General features: G+C 40.6%; 1 protein-coding gene across 1 annotated transcript in view; it reads left to right on the forward strand.

Annotated features, from left to right (window-relative positions):
* Positions 1-4,996: 4,996 nt before the first annotated feature.
* Positions 4,997-12,886, forward strand: part of LOC120029493 (cytohesin-3-like) — a 32,391-nt gene continuing 24,501 nt past the window's right edge. The window contains exon 1 of the mRNA XM_038974738.1: positions 4,997-5,388. Within this exon, the coding sequence (XP_038830666.1) occupies positions 5,370-5,388 (19 nt within the window). The 5' untranslated portion in view covers positions 4,997-5,369. The remainder of the gene's footprint in view (positions 5,389-12,886) is intronic.

Here is a 12,886-nt window from a genome sequence, read left to right on the forward strand (position 1 = left end):
CTGCATCACAGGCATCCTCTGTTGTAGCTGAGATAAAACAGCTGTGTCACAGTGGAAGAGAAGGAGAGGGAGAGAAATAGAGAGAGAGATAGAAGGAGGGGGGTAAAGAGAGAGGAGAAGTGGAGAAGAAGAAGGGAAGAGAGAGAGAGAGAGGGGGAACGACAGGACGAGAGAAGGAGTAGGAGAAAGAAAGGAGCGTCAAGGGTAATCTGGAGGTTTGATTTGGTGTGTAAAGGAGGGTGGGATTGCGTCTCTATCGGCCTAACCTCTGTTCACTGTCTTCTGATACAAACTTCATCATCTCCCAAATCTGACACATCATGTACAGTACTGTAGGACTTGCCCTAAGGAGATAACCCCTTAAACTCCTGGAAGATTCTCAACTGTGTCACAAAAAAGTTTTCTCCCCTTAGGTTTCTTTATAATATTGCGTGATTTGAAATCTAAACTGCTTTGTGCTTCTAGCTAAGGGAGGTCTCTGCATATCAGTAGGACTGTATGGGGTCTTTCTGTGAATTAGCTGTAACCATCCACGCTCAAAAGCAGGGAGGAATCTTCATTTGTTTACCCCTGCAGCCTCTGTGAGAGGACCATTCATTTTCTGTTCCAGTAAACGCTTGTCGCATGTTCATTACAGACAGCACAGTTGCATCATTATCCTGGTCAGATAAACATCTCCTGGTTGTCTTCTGTGTCAGTGATTGCATAAATGAATGTGAATATCATCATTTGTATGATCCTATATTAAATTGTGTGGATATCATGATCCATATCATCTTATGCACTTTACACTACATAACCAAATGTATGTGGACACCTGCTCGTCGAACATCTCATTCCAAAGTCATGGGCATTAATATGGAGTTGGTCCCCCCTTTGGTGCTATAACAGCCTCCACTCTTCTGGGAAGGCTTTCCACTAGATGTTGGAACATTGCTGCGGGGACTTGCTTCTATTTAGCTACAAGAGCATTAGTGAGGTCGGGCACTGATGTTGGGCGATTAGGTCTGGCTCGCAATCGGCGTTCCAATTAATTCCAAAAGGTGTTCAATGAGGTTGAGGTCAAGGCTCTGTGCAAGCCAGTCAAGCTCCTTTACACCGATCTCAACAAACCATTTCTACATGGACCTCGCTTTGTGCACAGGGGCAATGTCATGCTGAAACAGGAAAGGGCCTTCCCCAAACTGTTGCCACAAAGTTGAAGGTATAGAATCGTCTAGAATGTCATTGTACGCTGTAGAGTTAAGATTTCCCTTCACTGGAACTAAGGGGACTAGCCCGAACCATGAAAAACAGTCCCAGCGAACAGTTATTGTGTTGCCAGAGGCAGTTTGGAACTTGGTAGTGAGTGTTGCAACTGAGGACTGACGATTTTTACGGGCTTCAGCACTCGGTGGTCCTGTCCTGTGAGATTGTGTGGCCTACCACGCTTGTGTGGCCTGCTCCTAGACATTCACACTTCACAATAACTGCACTTACACTTGACCAGAGTAGAAATTTGATGAACTGACTTGTTGGAAAGGTAGCATCCACGTTGAAAGTCACTAAGCTCTTCAGTAAGGCCATTCTACTGCCAATGTTTGTCTATGAAGATTGCATTGCTGTGTGCTCGATTTTATACACCTGTCAGCAATGGATATGGCTGAAATAGCTGAATCTACTAATTTGGGGGTGTCCACATACTTTTGTATATATAGTGTATGTGTATTCAATGTGTATGTGCATTCGTATACTATGTAGGACTAGCCTAGATATCATGATATGATATGATAAAGAGAAAGAGAACGAATGAAAAATAAGGAAAAACATTATAAGGGTATATTGCTTTTGTGTAAGAGAAGCTGTAAGAGAAAGTCATACCAAGGTAAAGGAACAATCAATGCCCACTGACTTCCTCTAAATGAAAAAAAATACATGTTTTTTATTGTCACATAAACCAGATAGGTGCAGTGAAATGTGTTGTTTAACAGGATCAGCTATAGAACTACAGCACCCCTGGGGAGCAAATTAGGGTGAAGTGTCTTACTCAAGGACACATCGACAGATTTTTTACTTTGTCGGCTCAGGTATTCTAACCAGCAACCTTTCGATTATTGACCCAACACTCTAACCACTAGACTACCTGCTGCCCTAACTAATTTCATTATGTAATAGTTATGTCATGGCTGTTCTACTGTCAACACGCGTCAATGTGGAAATTATGTAAGGGGTGTGGTGAAGTGAGGTCAGTTTTCCATAATTGTTACACAATCCTTTGGCAATCCATGAAACGGGAGTGATCCAATGTATTCCCATCCTCACAGTATGGTTCATGGGATAACATTCATTGTGTATCAGTAACTAAGGAGAGATGGGAAAAGGCAAGAAGTAGTGTAAGCCAACAGTATGGGGCCAAATTTGATTTTTTTTATACTCTAAGGGGTGGATCTGTACCAGGACTTGGTTGTTTTTCCTTGGAAATCCATTTAATTCTCACTGTATGCTGTCTTTCATCCTATCCACTCCTCCTCCAAACCCTGAAGCAGTAGGTCTACACCAGCCGTAACAACAGAGCACCCTCCCCTCCCTTGACCCTTCCAATCTGTACAATGGCTCTTCCTCTCAACTGCCATTGTGCAATGACATGAGTCCTCTGGACGTGTAGGTGGACTTAACATGTACTCCTGTGAGTGAGTCACACTTGCCCTTGCAAGTGATGTCAGTACTGTGTTGAGGATTGACAGGAGGAACTGCCAGGAGTTCCTGTAACATGCTGAATATATATATATATATATATATATATATATATATATATATATATATATATATATATATATATATATATATATATATATAATCACTTACTATGTTTAACTGTTGGTTTAATCTGTGATGTCACCAGTGGGAGGAACCTTTTCCTCTAACATTCCCCAAAGAAATAGGAGAGATACAGTAGACACTTTGATTTGATTCTTAGAGCCAACACTCTGAGAGCAATTCAATAATCATGTGTCATACATGGTGCCATTTCATAATGCCTTTGCAAATTCCAAACACATTACTCCAGAAAGATGAATATATTAATGTCATTATCACCATTAAATGACAGCAGGGACGTATGGAATTGGTGGGCCTGGGTGGGTGCAGACCAATCCTCTGGAAAGCCAAGCCCACCCAATCAGTGTTCAGTGTTCCAAACGGGACATTAATTGTTATTTTACCTGAGTACAGCACTAGACTTGGGCAGGAGCTCACCAGAACCAGCACCGCAAATGTTATTCTGCTTGAGTTCCTGCACCTCCTATAGAATATTAGTGCAATAGTAAATATAAACGGTACCTGCACCAAAAATGAGTACTGGAACCTATTTCAATCCAAGTCAAGCACTGGCTTAAACACGCATACACCATCAGCTGGAATTCATAGCAAGCAGTAAAGGGGGGGGGGGTGAAAGGGATATTGGCAATAATAATATTAATAATACATTTTATTTGGCAGATGACTTTCAGGACACTCAAGGACATCTTACATACAATCTAGTGCTGTACATAAAATCAATAATTTAGGCCTATGTAATGAATTTGAATTATGCTTGATTATTTACTGGAAAAAAACTATAAAAACAAATTGTAAAAAAAACAATCAGCTTAAAAAATGTCTAAATAATGGTCAGGTTCTGGCACTTGTCACTTCGTACTGATACCATGTGCAGTAAACAGTAGCCATCACTGTGTAGACTTGGCTACACTGTGTAGGCTACTCACCATTATCTATCTAGCTAAGACTCACAAGCCAACTTGGCTAGCAAAAACAAGTAAAATGGCTAAACAAAGCTCACTGTTAAATGTTTTGTTGGAGAATTTGTCAAGTTATTTGATATCCGTGATTTTGCCATAAAGGGCCTCCAATCCCTCTCTATATCAATCACTGATCGCATTGATCTAATCAAGGGCATTAAAGACAGTTTCAGTACATTCAGATACAATGATCAGCACTACAACGCTGTTTTCTCTGCTAACGCAAGCAAAGCAAGCGGTACTAGAGCGCCAAGTCTAGGTCCAAAAGGCTCCTTAACAGCTTCTACCCTCAAGCCCCCCCTTTGTTTTTACGCTGTTACTCGCTGTTTTATTAAAACGGCATTGTTGGTGACGGGCTTGTAAGTAAACAAGGTATGGTCTACACCTGTTAAATTCGGTGCATGTGACAAATACAATTTGATTTATTAAAGACTTTCAGAAATCATGAAATACGCTTCACTTCGACTCGAATTTAATTTGAAATATAACTTTGCCCTATGCTTCTCCACCCATGCGCTATAGTTGGGCCCTATAGGCATTTAATTGATATCACACAATACATTGTAGGCGCACTTGGTCTCCCGCGCCCAGCAGAGAATTGCACTCGGCTTGCATTTTGACTCATAAAGTGATCTCGACTAAGAAAAGGTTGGTGACCACTGTTCTAGTCTATATAGGCTATGGCTGCCTATTGTGATTATTACTGTTATATCAGGGCATTATGTTCCAATCTCAAAGTCTATTAATTATAGGCCTATGGTTTATTATGTTTCGGTCAATGTGAGTCCTATGTTAAATGCAAGAATCATGGATTTCAAGACTATTTGGTCTGTAATGCGAAATTACATGTCAGATGGTTTGTTGTGTTAGATCGATTTCAGTAGGGTATAGGGTAGGCTATGTTTTTATGATAATTAAATGCTGATTTGAGTGCTCAAATTGTGGTCCACCTACATTTTTGCTGACCCCGCCATCAACGGATTTCTGCCTACACCGCCGAATGACAGTTTAAGCTTGTTGCACAAAATAGAGACTTTATCTTTTATCAGTGCAATATTTCTGAAGTTTTTAATATATATATTGGTTACATGGAACTAATGAAACATTTTTTGAGGGTGAGGGGTTGTCTGTCACCACCGGGGCGGAGCCGAGTGATGACGTAGGGTAAACGTTTAGCCATGTAGAGAATCCGCTATCCTTCTTTGCATTGCATTGGACTGCATTGGAGTAGGTTGGCTAACCTGGATAGAGAGGGATGGTAGTGGCAGGATAACTATTATCATCGGATTTAATACATCCAATTCTTGGAAACGTTTCTTATACATTTACATATTTAATCGTAATACATGGATGTTTATTTGGTGGTACCCTAGATTTCTCATGAAGGTAGGCTTTTTTGTTATTAATATATTTTCGCTGTTGCATTTCGACTCTGCACAGCTCAGCTCCCTGTGAGTCGTCGGTCTGTCATTACAGGATATAGATCGTAGCCTATCTACCGTTTATAGACAGTAATAAAAACACTTCTACCTTGACATCTAAACTTGACGCACCGATCTGATTTCTGGACTGTCTCATCACGGCATTCACGAGATGGACGAAGACAATCAAGGTAAGACGCACGATGATTCAATCGCCGTCTCTCTTTCCCTCTCTGTTCCATCATCTGCTGTGATGTGTGCATGGACTGATAGGGACTATATGATATGCGCCTTAAAGCATGAGTCGAGGCATACAACTGTAACCCCCAATGCATGCATTTAATCATCAGCAATTGATCTTGTTTTTCCTTCAACACTAAGGTATTAAGAAATGCAATGGTATTTTATCAACTGTTGTCAGACATGGGGGTACATCTGGGGTAGGGTATAAAGAGACCTAGTGGAGGATGGTTACTGTTCATATTTCTTAATCATCAGGTGGGACAATAAATTATGATTATCCATCAAATAAGAGGGTATATAGTAATTGACCTCGGTGTGAGGAATGCATAAAAACGCATGCAGCAATGTTTAGTGCTTCTCAGACGAATTTTTGTCGGTGTTTAATGTCGCTTTGAAGTTTGTGCTGGAGCTCTAGCTAGGCTTCGCTTCTTTCCATTATAAAGCAGTTATATTGAAACAGCCGCTCGAGGCCCTGGACGTGTGAAAAAGATAAGATAAAGCTATCATTTTTTAAACCAGGAAAGCTAACTTTTGCAACATTCATTAGATCCTTCAGAGTGGTATCCGTTCCAAATGGTTTTACAGTTGAAATCGGAAGTTTACATACACTTAGGTTGGAGTCATTAAAACACGTTTTTCAACCACTCCACAAATTTCTTGTTAACAAACTATAGTTTTGGCAAGTCGGTTAGGACATCTACTTTGTGCATGACACAAGTAAATTTTCCAGCAATTGTTTACAGACATATTATTTCACGTATAATTCACTGTATCAGAATTATAGTGGGTCAAAAGTTTACATACACTAAGTTGACTGCCTTTAAACAGCTTGGAAAATTCCAGAAAATGATGTCATGGCTTTAGAAGCTTCTGATAGGCTAATTGACATCACTTGAGTCAATTGGAGGTGTACCTGTGGATGTATTTCAAGGCCCACCTTCAAACTCAGTGCCTCTTTTCTTGACATCATGGGAAAATCAAAAGAAATTAGCCAAGACATCAGAAAAAAATGGTAGACCTCTACAAGTCTGGTTCATCATTGGGAGCAATTTCCAAATGCCTGAAGGTACCATGTTCATCTGTACAAACAATAGAATGCAAGTATAAACACCATGGGACCACGCAGCCGTCATACCGTTCAGGAAGGAGACGCATTCTGTCACCTAGAGATGAACGTACTTTGGTGCGAAAAGTGCAAATCAATCCCAGAACAACAGCAAAGGACCTTGTAAAGATGCTGGAGGAAACAGGTACAAAAGTATCTATATCCACAGCAAAACAAGTCCTATATCAACATAACCTGAAAGGCCGCTCAGCAAGGAAGAAGCCACTGCTCCAAAACCACCATAAAAAAGCCAAACTACGGTTTGCAACTGCACATGGGGACAAAGATCGTACTTTTTGGAGAAATGTCCTCTGGTCTGATGAAACAAAAATATAACTGTTTGGCCATTATGACAATCGTTATGTTTGGAGGAAAAAGGGGGAGGCTTGCAGCCGAAGAACACTATCCCAACAGTGAAGCACAGGGGTGGCAGCATCATGTTGTGGGGGTGCTTTGCTGCAGCAGAGACTGGTGCACTTCACAAAATAGATTGCATCATGAGGGAGGAAAATGATGTGGATATAATGAGGCAACATCTTAAGACATCAGTCAGGAAGTTATAGCTTGGTCGCAAATGGGTCTTCCAAATGGACAATGACCCCAAGCATACTTCCAAAGTTGTGGCAAAATGGCTTAAGGACAACAAAGTCAAGGTATTGGAGTGGCCATCACAAAGCCCTGACCTCAATCCTATAGAAAATGTGTGGGCAGAACTGAAAAAGTGTGTGCGAGCAAGGAGGCCTACAAATCTGACTCAGTTACACCAGCTCTGTCAGGAGGAATGGGCCAAAATTCACCCAATTTATTGTGGGAAGCTTGTGGAAGGCTACACGAAACGTTTGACCGTTTGAAGTTAAACAATTTAAACGCAATGCTACCGAATACTAATTGAGTGTATGTAAACTTCTGACTCACTGGGAATGTGATGAAAGAAGTCAAATCTGGAATAAATCATTCTCTCCACTATTATTCTGACATTTCACATTCTTAAAATAAAGTGGTGATCCTAACTGACCTAAGACAGGGACTTTTTACTAGAAGTAAATGTCAGGAATTGTGAAAAATCTGAGTTTAAATGTATTTGGCTAAATTATATGTAAACTACCGACTTCAACTGTATTTAAATGACAGTGATGAACTACAGCCTATGGCATCTCATTGGTCTATTGCTTGCATGATACAAGAGAAAACCCACATACAGTATATTTTGATAATCCCCCCCCCCACACACACACAGGAGGGGTGAGATACACACACTTACACAATCTCACACACAAACACCAATCCAAACAGGATAATCTTCCAGCCCCATCCCAAGGCAGGGGGCGAAGGCCATGTAAATGTGTTGTAAACATTTGTCTTGAGAAGAGAAGCAGAATAACTGTTTGGCAGTTAAACTGTGAGAGATTAGCAGATGCTGAAGAGGGGACCCTCTACATATCTCACCCCTCTTCAGCCCACACTGGTCCATCCTGTTTCTGTAGCGTTAACCCTTTTCATGCTCTACATAACCCCTGCCTGGTTAAATTAAGGTTTAAGGGCAGAAGGTAGCCTAGCGGTTAAGAGCGTTGGTTCGAATCCCAAGCCTACTTGATGAAACATCTGCCAATGTGCCCTTGAGCTAGGCACTTAACCCTAGTTGCTCTGGATAAGAGTGTCTAGTAAAATGTGTGTGTGTGTGTGTCTGCTCAAATCATACTGTACACTATGCTGGCATGCTAAATTTACCCCTGGTAGTCAGAATAGCTCTGGTTAAAATGCCTTTTTAATTCAAGCCAAAACCCTTAAACTCAAATCAGTGCTGTGCAGAGTGTAACGCTTCATGATGTCATAGAGCTGTACTGTGCTGTGCAGCATATGGTCAAAGTTGGGGCATAATTTGTTCCGCCTCCGTTTACTGCCTGCTAACAAGGAGAGGGAAAAAGGGCCATGATATAGGATTAGTTCATGTTCTTATATGTGCTGATAGTGAGCATGCATACTGGCTCTCATAGGAGAACAAACAGAGATAATTACACAGAAGAACACAACACACACACACTCCGGCACACTCTGAGAAACTAGGGCAATGAGTAGAGTAGAATATGGAATTCATTAATGCGTGTTTACTCCTACTTCTACACACTTGGCACACTCCTCTGTGCTGTTTACATGCCATAAGACAGACGTCTGCGCTCACATTGTGTAAAACAGACCCTAAATCACAAGTGTTGTATGGCACAAAGTCTATTTTATAGACTCATTGTGTAGTTAAGCTGGTAGAGTGAAAGCAGAAATGAAATACATTGTAGTCCTACAAATTGTCCAGCACTCACTTGATGCTGGTTGTGGGTTTTTAGAGCCTCTATTTCCTCTAGTTTCTGTAGGGACATTTTCAGCTTTGCCTTCGTCAGGGGGATAAAGGAAAGTGCTCTGTTTGAATGGTGTTTTTACTAAGTGTTCTGTTTGAATGGTGTTTTTACTAAGTGTTCTGTTTGAATGGTAGTTTTACTAAGTGCTCTGTTTGAATGGTCTTTTTACTAAATGCTCTGTTAGAATGTTTTGTTTACGAAATGCTCTGTTGGAATGGGATTTTTACTAAATTCTCTGTTGGAATGTTTTTTTTCACTAAGTGCTCTGTTTGAATGGTCTTTTTACTAAATGCTCTGTTGGAATGGTGTTTTTACTAAATGCTCTGTTGGAATGTTTTTTTTTTTACTAAGTGCTCTGTTGGAATGGGGTTTTTACTAAGTGTTCTGTTGGAATGGGGTTTTTACTAAGTGCTCTGTTGGAATGGGGTTTTTACTAAGTGCTCTGTTGGAATGGGTTTTTTACTAAGTGCTCTGTTGGAATGGGGTTTTTACTAAGTGCTCTGTTGGAATGGGTTTTTTACTAAGTGCTCTGTTGGAATGGGTTTTTTACTAAGTGCTCTGTTGGAATGGGGTTTTTACTAAGTGTTCTGTTGGAATGGGTTTTTTACTAAGTGCTCTGTTGGAATGGGTTTTTTACTAAGTGCTCTGTTGGAATGTTTTTTTTTTACTAGGTGCTCTGTTGGAATGTTTTTTTTTTACTAGGTGCTCTGTTGGAATGGTCTTTTTACTAAGTGCTCTGTTGGAATGGGTTTTTTACTAAGTGCTCTGTTGGAATGGGTTTTTTACTAAGTGCTCTGTTGGAATGGGGTTTTTACTAAGTGCTGTGTGTCTTGTCAGTATTTCTTGTGTCCGGATCCTGATAACCTTAGTGACACCCTCTCTCTTTCAACATGCTTTCTTCTATCTGACCGTGGGAAACACCAAGTGGGAAACCCCTTTCCTTCCATTCTCTGGGCAGAAAGTGTCTGTGTTTGTGCATGATTTGTGTGTTTCTGCATGATTTGTGTGTGTTCATGATTGTGTGTGTGTATTTGTTCTTTGGGACTGTAGGTTGCGGTGTTGAGGGGCAGTTGAATCTGTCAATAGGCTTTTCTTATCAGAAATGGGCACCTTGACGACAATTATTTTCTCAAATTAATACTTTATTCTTTTATGTTGAATTCATCTCCATTTTACTGTCAAGTCCTTTGGCTTTCATTCTGTATCTTGGAGACTGTAATTATGCCATTTATAAATCTCACTGGGCATGGAAACATACATGTTCTTTGAGAAGAACGTCAATACAAACTGCTTGAGTCTTTGGGGTGTTGAAGTTTTATATGAATCCAGACATTAGTGGTTTCCTGCCCTGAATCTACACTATAGGTCTATTTCGTTGGCCAGCAGTTTTTGTTGTGGCGGTAGGGTGAGGGGTGTGAGGGGACATTAGGAAGTCATTATTGCCATGCTGTGGGTGCCTTTTGGCTGGCCTGTAGCTCGAACACTTCCTGGAGGGCCTTCTGGCTTGCACAAAGCATCTGCTAGCTACAGCCATAGGCTATATGGCTACATCAGATACAGCCAGTCAACTAACTAGCCCCCCTACGCAGCTGTTTCTCTCTCTGCCCTTCTGGTTTGTCAGAGTAAGTCCTGTTTTCTTTCTTATGTTTTCTTTTACCATCCTGTGTCTTACTGTCTTCCTTCCCAACTGTATCTTTATGACATATTTCTACTCTGTGTGCTATATGATACATGTTATATTTAAAGCCCAAAATAATCTTTAACTTGATTCTTTTGAGATTACCAGAATGAGAATATAATCTGTTCTTCCATCCTTAAGGTAGCCTTTATGAGGCCTCCTACCATGTTGCCTTATTGAAACAGCTTAAAAGAGATTTAGAAAAAAAGAATTCCATTCATTTTGACTGTTAAGATTGAGTTTAGTGTATTGTGGGACAACATTGAAGGATTAGGCTAGACAGTAGACACACACACACACACACACACACTGTTTAATGGGTGAGGCATCATTGGCACTGCACAGACTAGGTTTAAGGAGGGATTGAGAGGGACTCTTAAAGGATTCCAGTACTGCTGCCTCATCTGTAGAGAAACACCACATATGGAATTGATTATGGGGAATACTGAGGAGGCTTCCCAATGTGTTTTCAGTGCCATGGAAGAGAGGATAGTGGACTAGCACGTACGACTGTCTGGAAGAGTTGGCATGTCCCACAGATCATTTTGTTTGGATGCAATATATTGCCTCGATTGTTAATGAGTTATCAAATTAGGAAGAATGAGAAGAGAGACAGACAGGGATGGAGTTCAGATAGAGGGGGAGAGAGGAGAAGAGATGTAGAAGGAAAGCGAGAGACTGAGAAATAGCAAAAGAGAGAGAGAGAGATGGTACTTTCCTTGAGTAATAATTATCTTATTTCACTAGTAGGGGAACTAAATGGAAGTAGATCCAATATTAAGGGCGTAGTTAGAGGCTGGATAGAGTCTGGATAGAGGCCGGAGGCTACGTGGGTTGTGTGTGTTTCTTGGCCAGGCTAGGTAACTGCTGCTCTCTGGTAGAGCTGGGCGATATGGCCAAAAATCCATATCATGATAAATTGACTGAATTATCATGATAACGATCAATTGAACCCTAAGTTTACAACATTAGTATGCCACGGTTACTTTTTTACATTACCCTTTAAACTACTACTACTACATTGAATGTTGTGGCTATCAATTGTCCCGTTAGCAATAGCCTATATTAAGACTTATTTCATTTCAAATGTCACATTCCTCTAGTAAAGGCTACTTATCGATATCAGTAAAATGTCCTCAATAAATGGTTAGTTCAGTCGGTATCGATAATTTTTAGTTTATTATCCCAGCTCTACTCTCTGGAGCCCTCAGCCCTGTGGCCCTGAGAACACAAGAATTTAGAGTTCACAGGCATTCTAAAAGGAAGAAGTGTGCTGTGCTTGTGTTTTCAGGGATTCTAAAAAGAAGAAGTGTGCTGTGCTTGTGTTTTCAGGGATTCTAAAAAGAAGAAGTGTGCTGTGCTTGTGTTTTCAGGGATTCTAAAAGGAAGAAGTGTGCTGTGCTTGTGTTTTCAGGGATTCTAAAAAGAAGAAGTGTGCTGTGCTTGTGTTTTCAGGGATTCTAAAAAGAAGAAGTGTGCTGTGCTTGTGTTTTCAGGGATTCTAAAAGGAAGAAGTGTGCTGTGCTTGTGTTTACAGGGATTCTAAAAAGAAGAAGTGTGCTGTGCTTGTGTTTTCAGGGATTCTAAAAGCAAGAAGCGTGCTGTGCTTGTGTTTTCAGGGATTCTAAAAAGAAGTGTGCTGTGCTTGTGTTTTCAGGGATTCTAAAAGGAAGAAGTGTGCTGTGCTTGTGTTTTCAGGGATTCTAAAAAGAAGAAGTGTGCTGTGCTTGTGTTTTCAGGGATTCTAAAAAGAAGAAGTGTGCTGTGCTTGTGTTTTCAGGGATTCTAAAAAGAAGAAGTGTGCTGTGCTTGTGTTTTCAGGGATTCTAAAAGGAAGAAGTGTGCTTGTGTTTTCAGGGATTCTAAAAGGAAGAAGTGTGATGTGCTTGTGTTTTCAGCGATTCTAAAAGGAAGAAGTGTGCTGTGCTTGTGTTTTCAGGGATTCTAAAAAGAAGAAGTGTGCTGTGCTTGTGTTTTCAGGGATTCTAAAAGCAAGAAGTGTGCTGTGCTTGTGTTTTCAGGGATTCTAAAAAGAAGAAGTGTGCTGTGCTTGTGTTTTCAGGGATTCTAAAAGCAAGAAGTGTGCTGTGCTTGTGTTTTCAGGGATTCTAAAAGGAAGAAGTGTGCTGTGCTTGTGTTTTCAGGGATTCTAAAAGCAAGAAGTGTGCTGTGCTTGTGTTTTCAGGGATTCTAAAAGCAAGAAGTGTGCTGTGCTTGTGTTTTCAGGGATTCTAAAAGCAAGAAGTGTGCTGTGCTTGTGTTTTCAGGGATTCTAAAAAGAAGAAGTGTGCTGTGCTTGTGTTTTCAGGGAT

The sequence above is a fragment of the Salvelinus namaycush genome, chromosome 35, assembly GCF_016432855.1.
Source record: "Salvelinus namaycush isolate Seneca chromosome 35, SaNama_1.0, whole genome shotgun sequence".
In the NCBI taxonomy this organism is placed as follows: domain Eukaryota; kingdom Metazoa; phylum Chordata; class Actinopteri; order Salmoniformes; family Salmonidae; genus Salvelinus; species Salvelinus namaycush.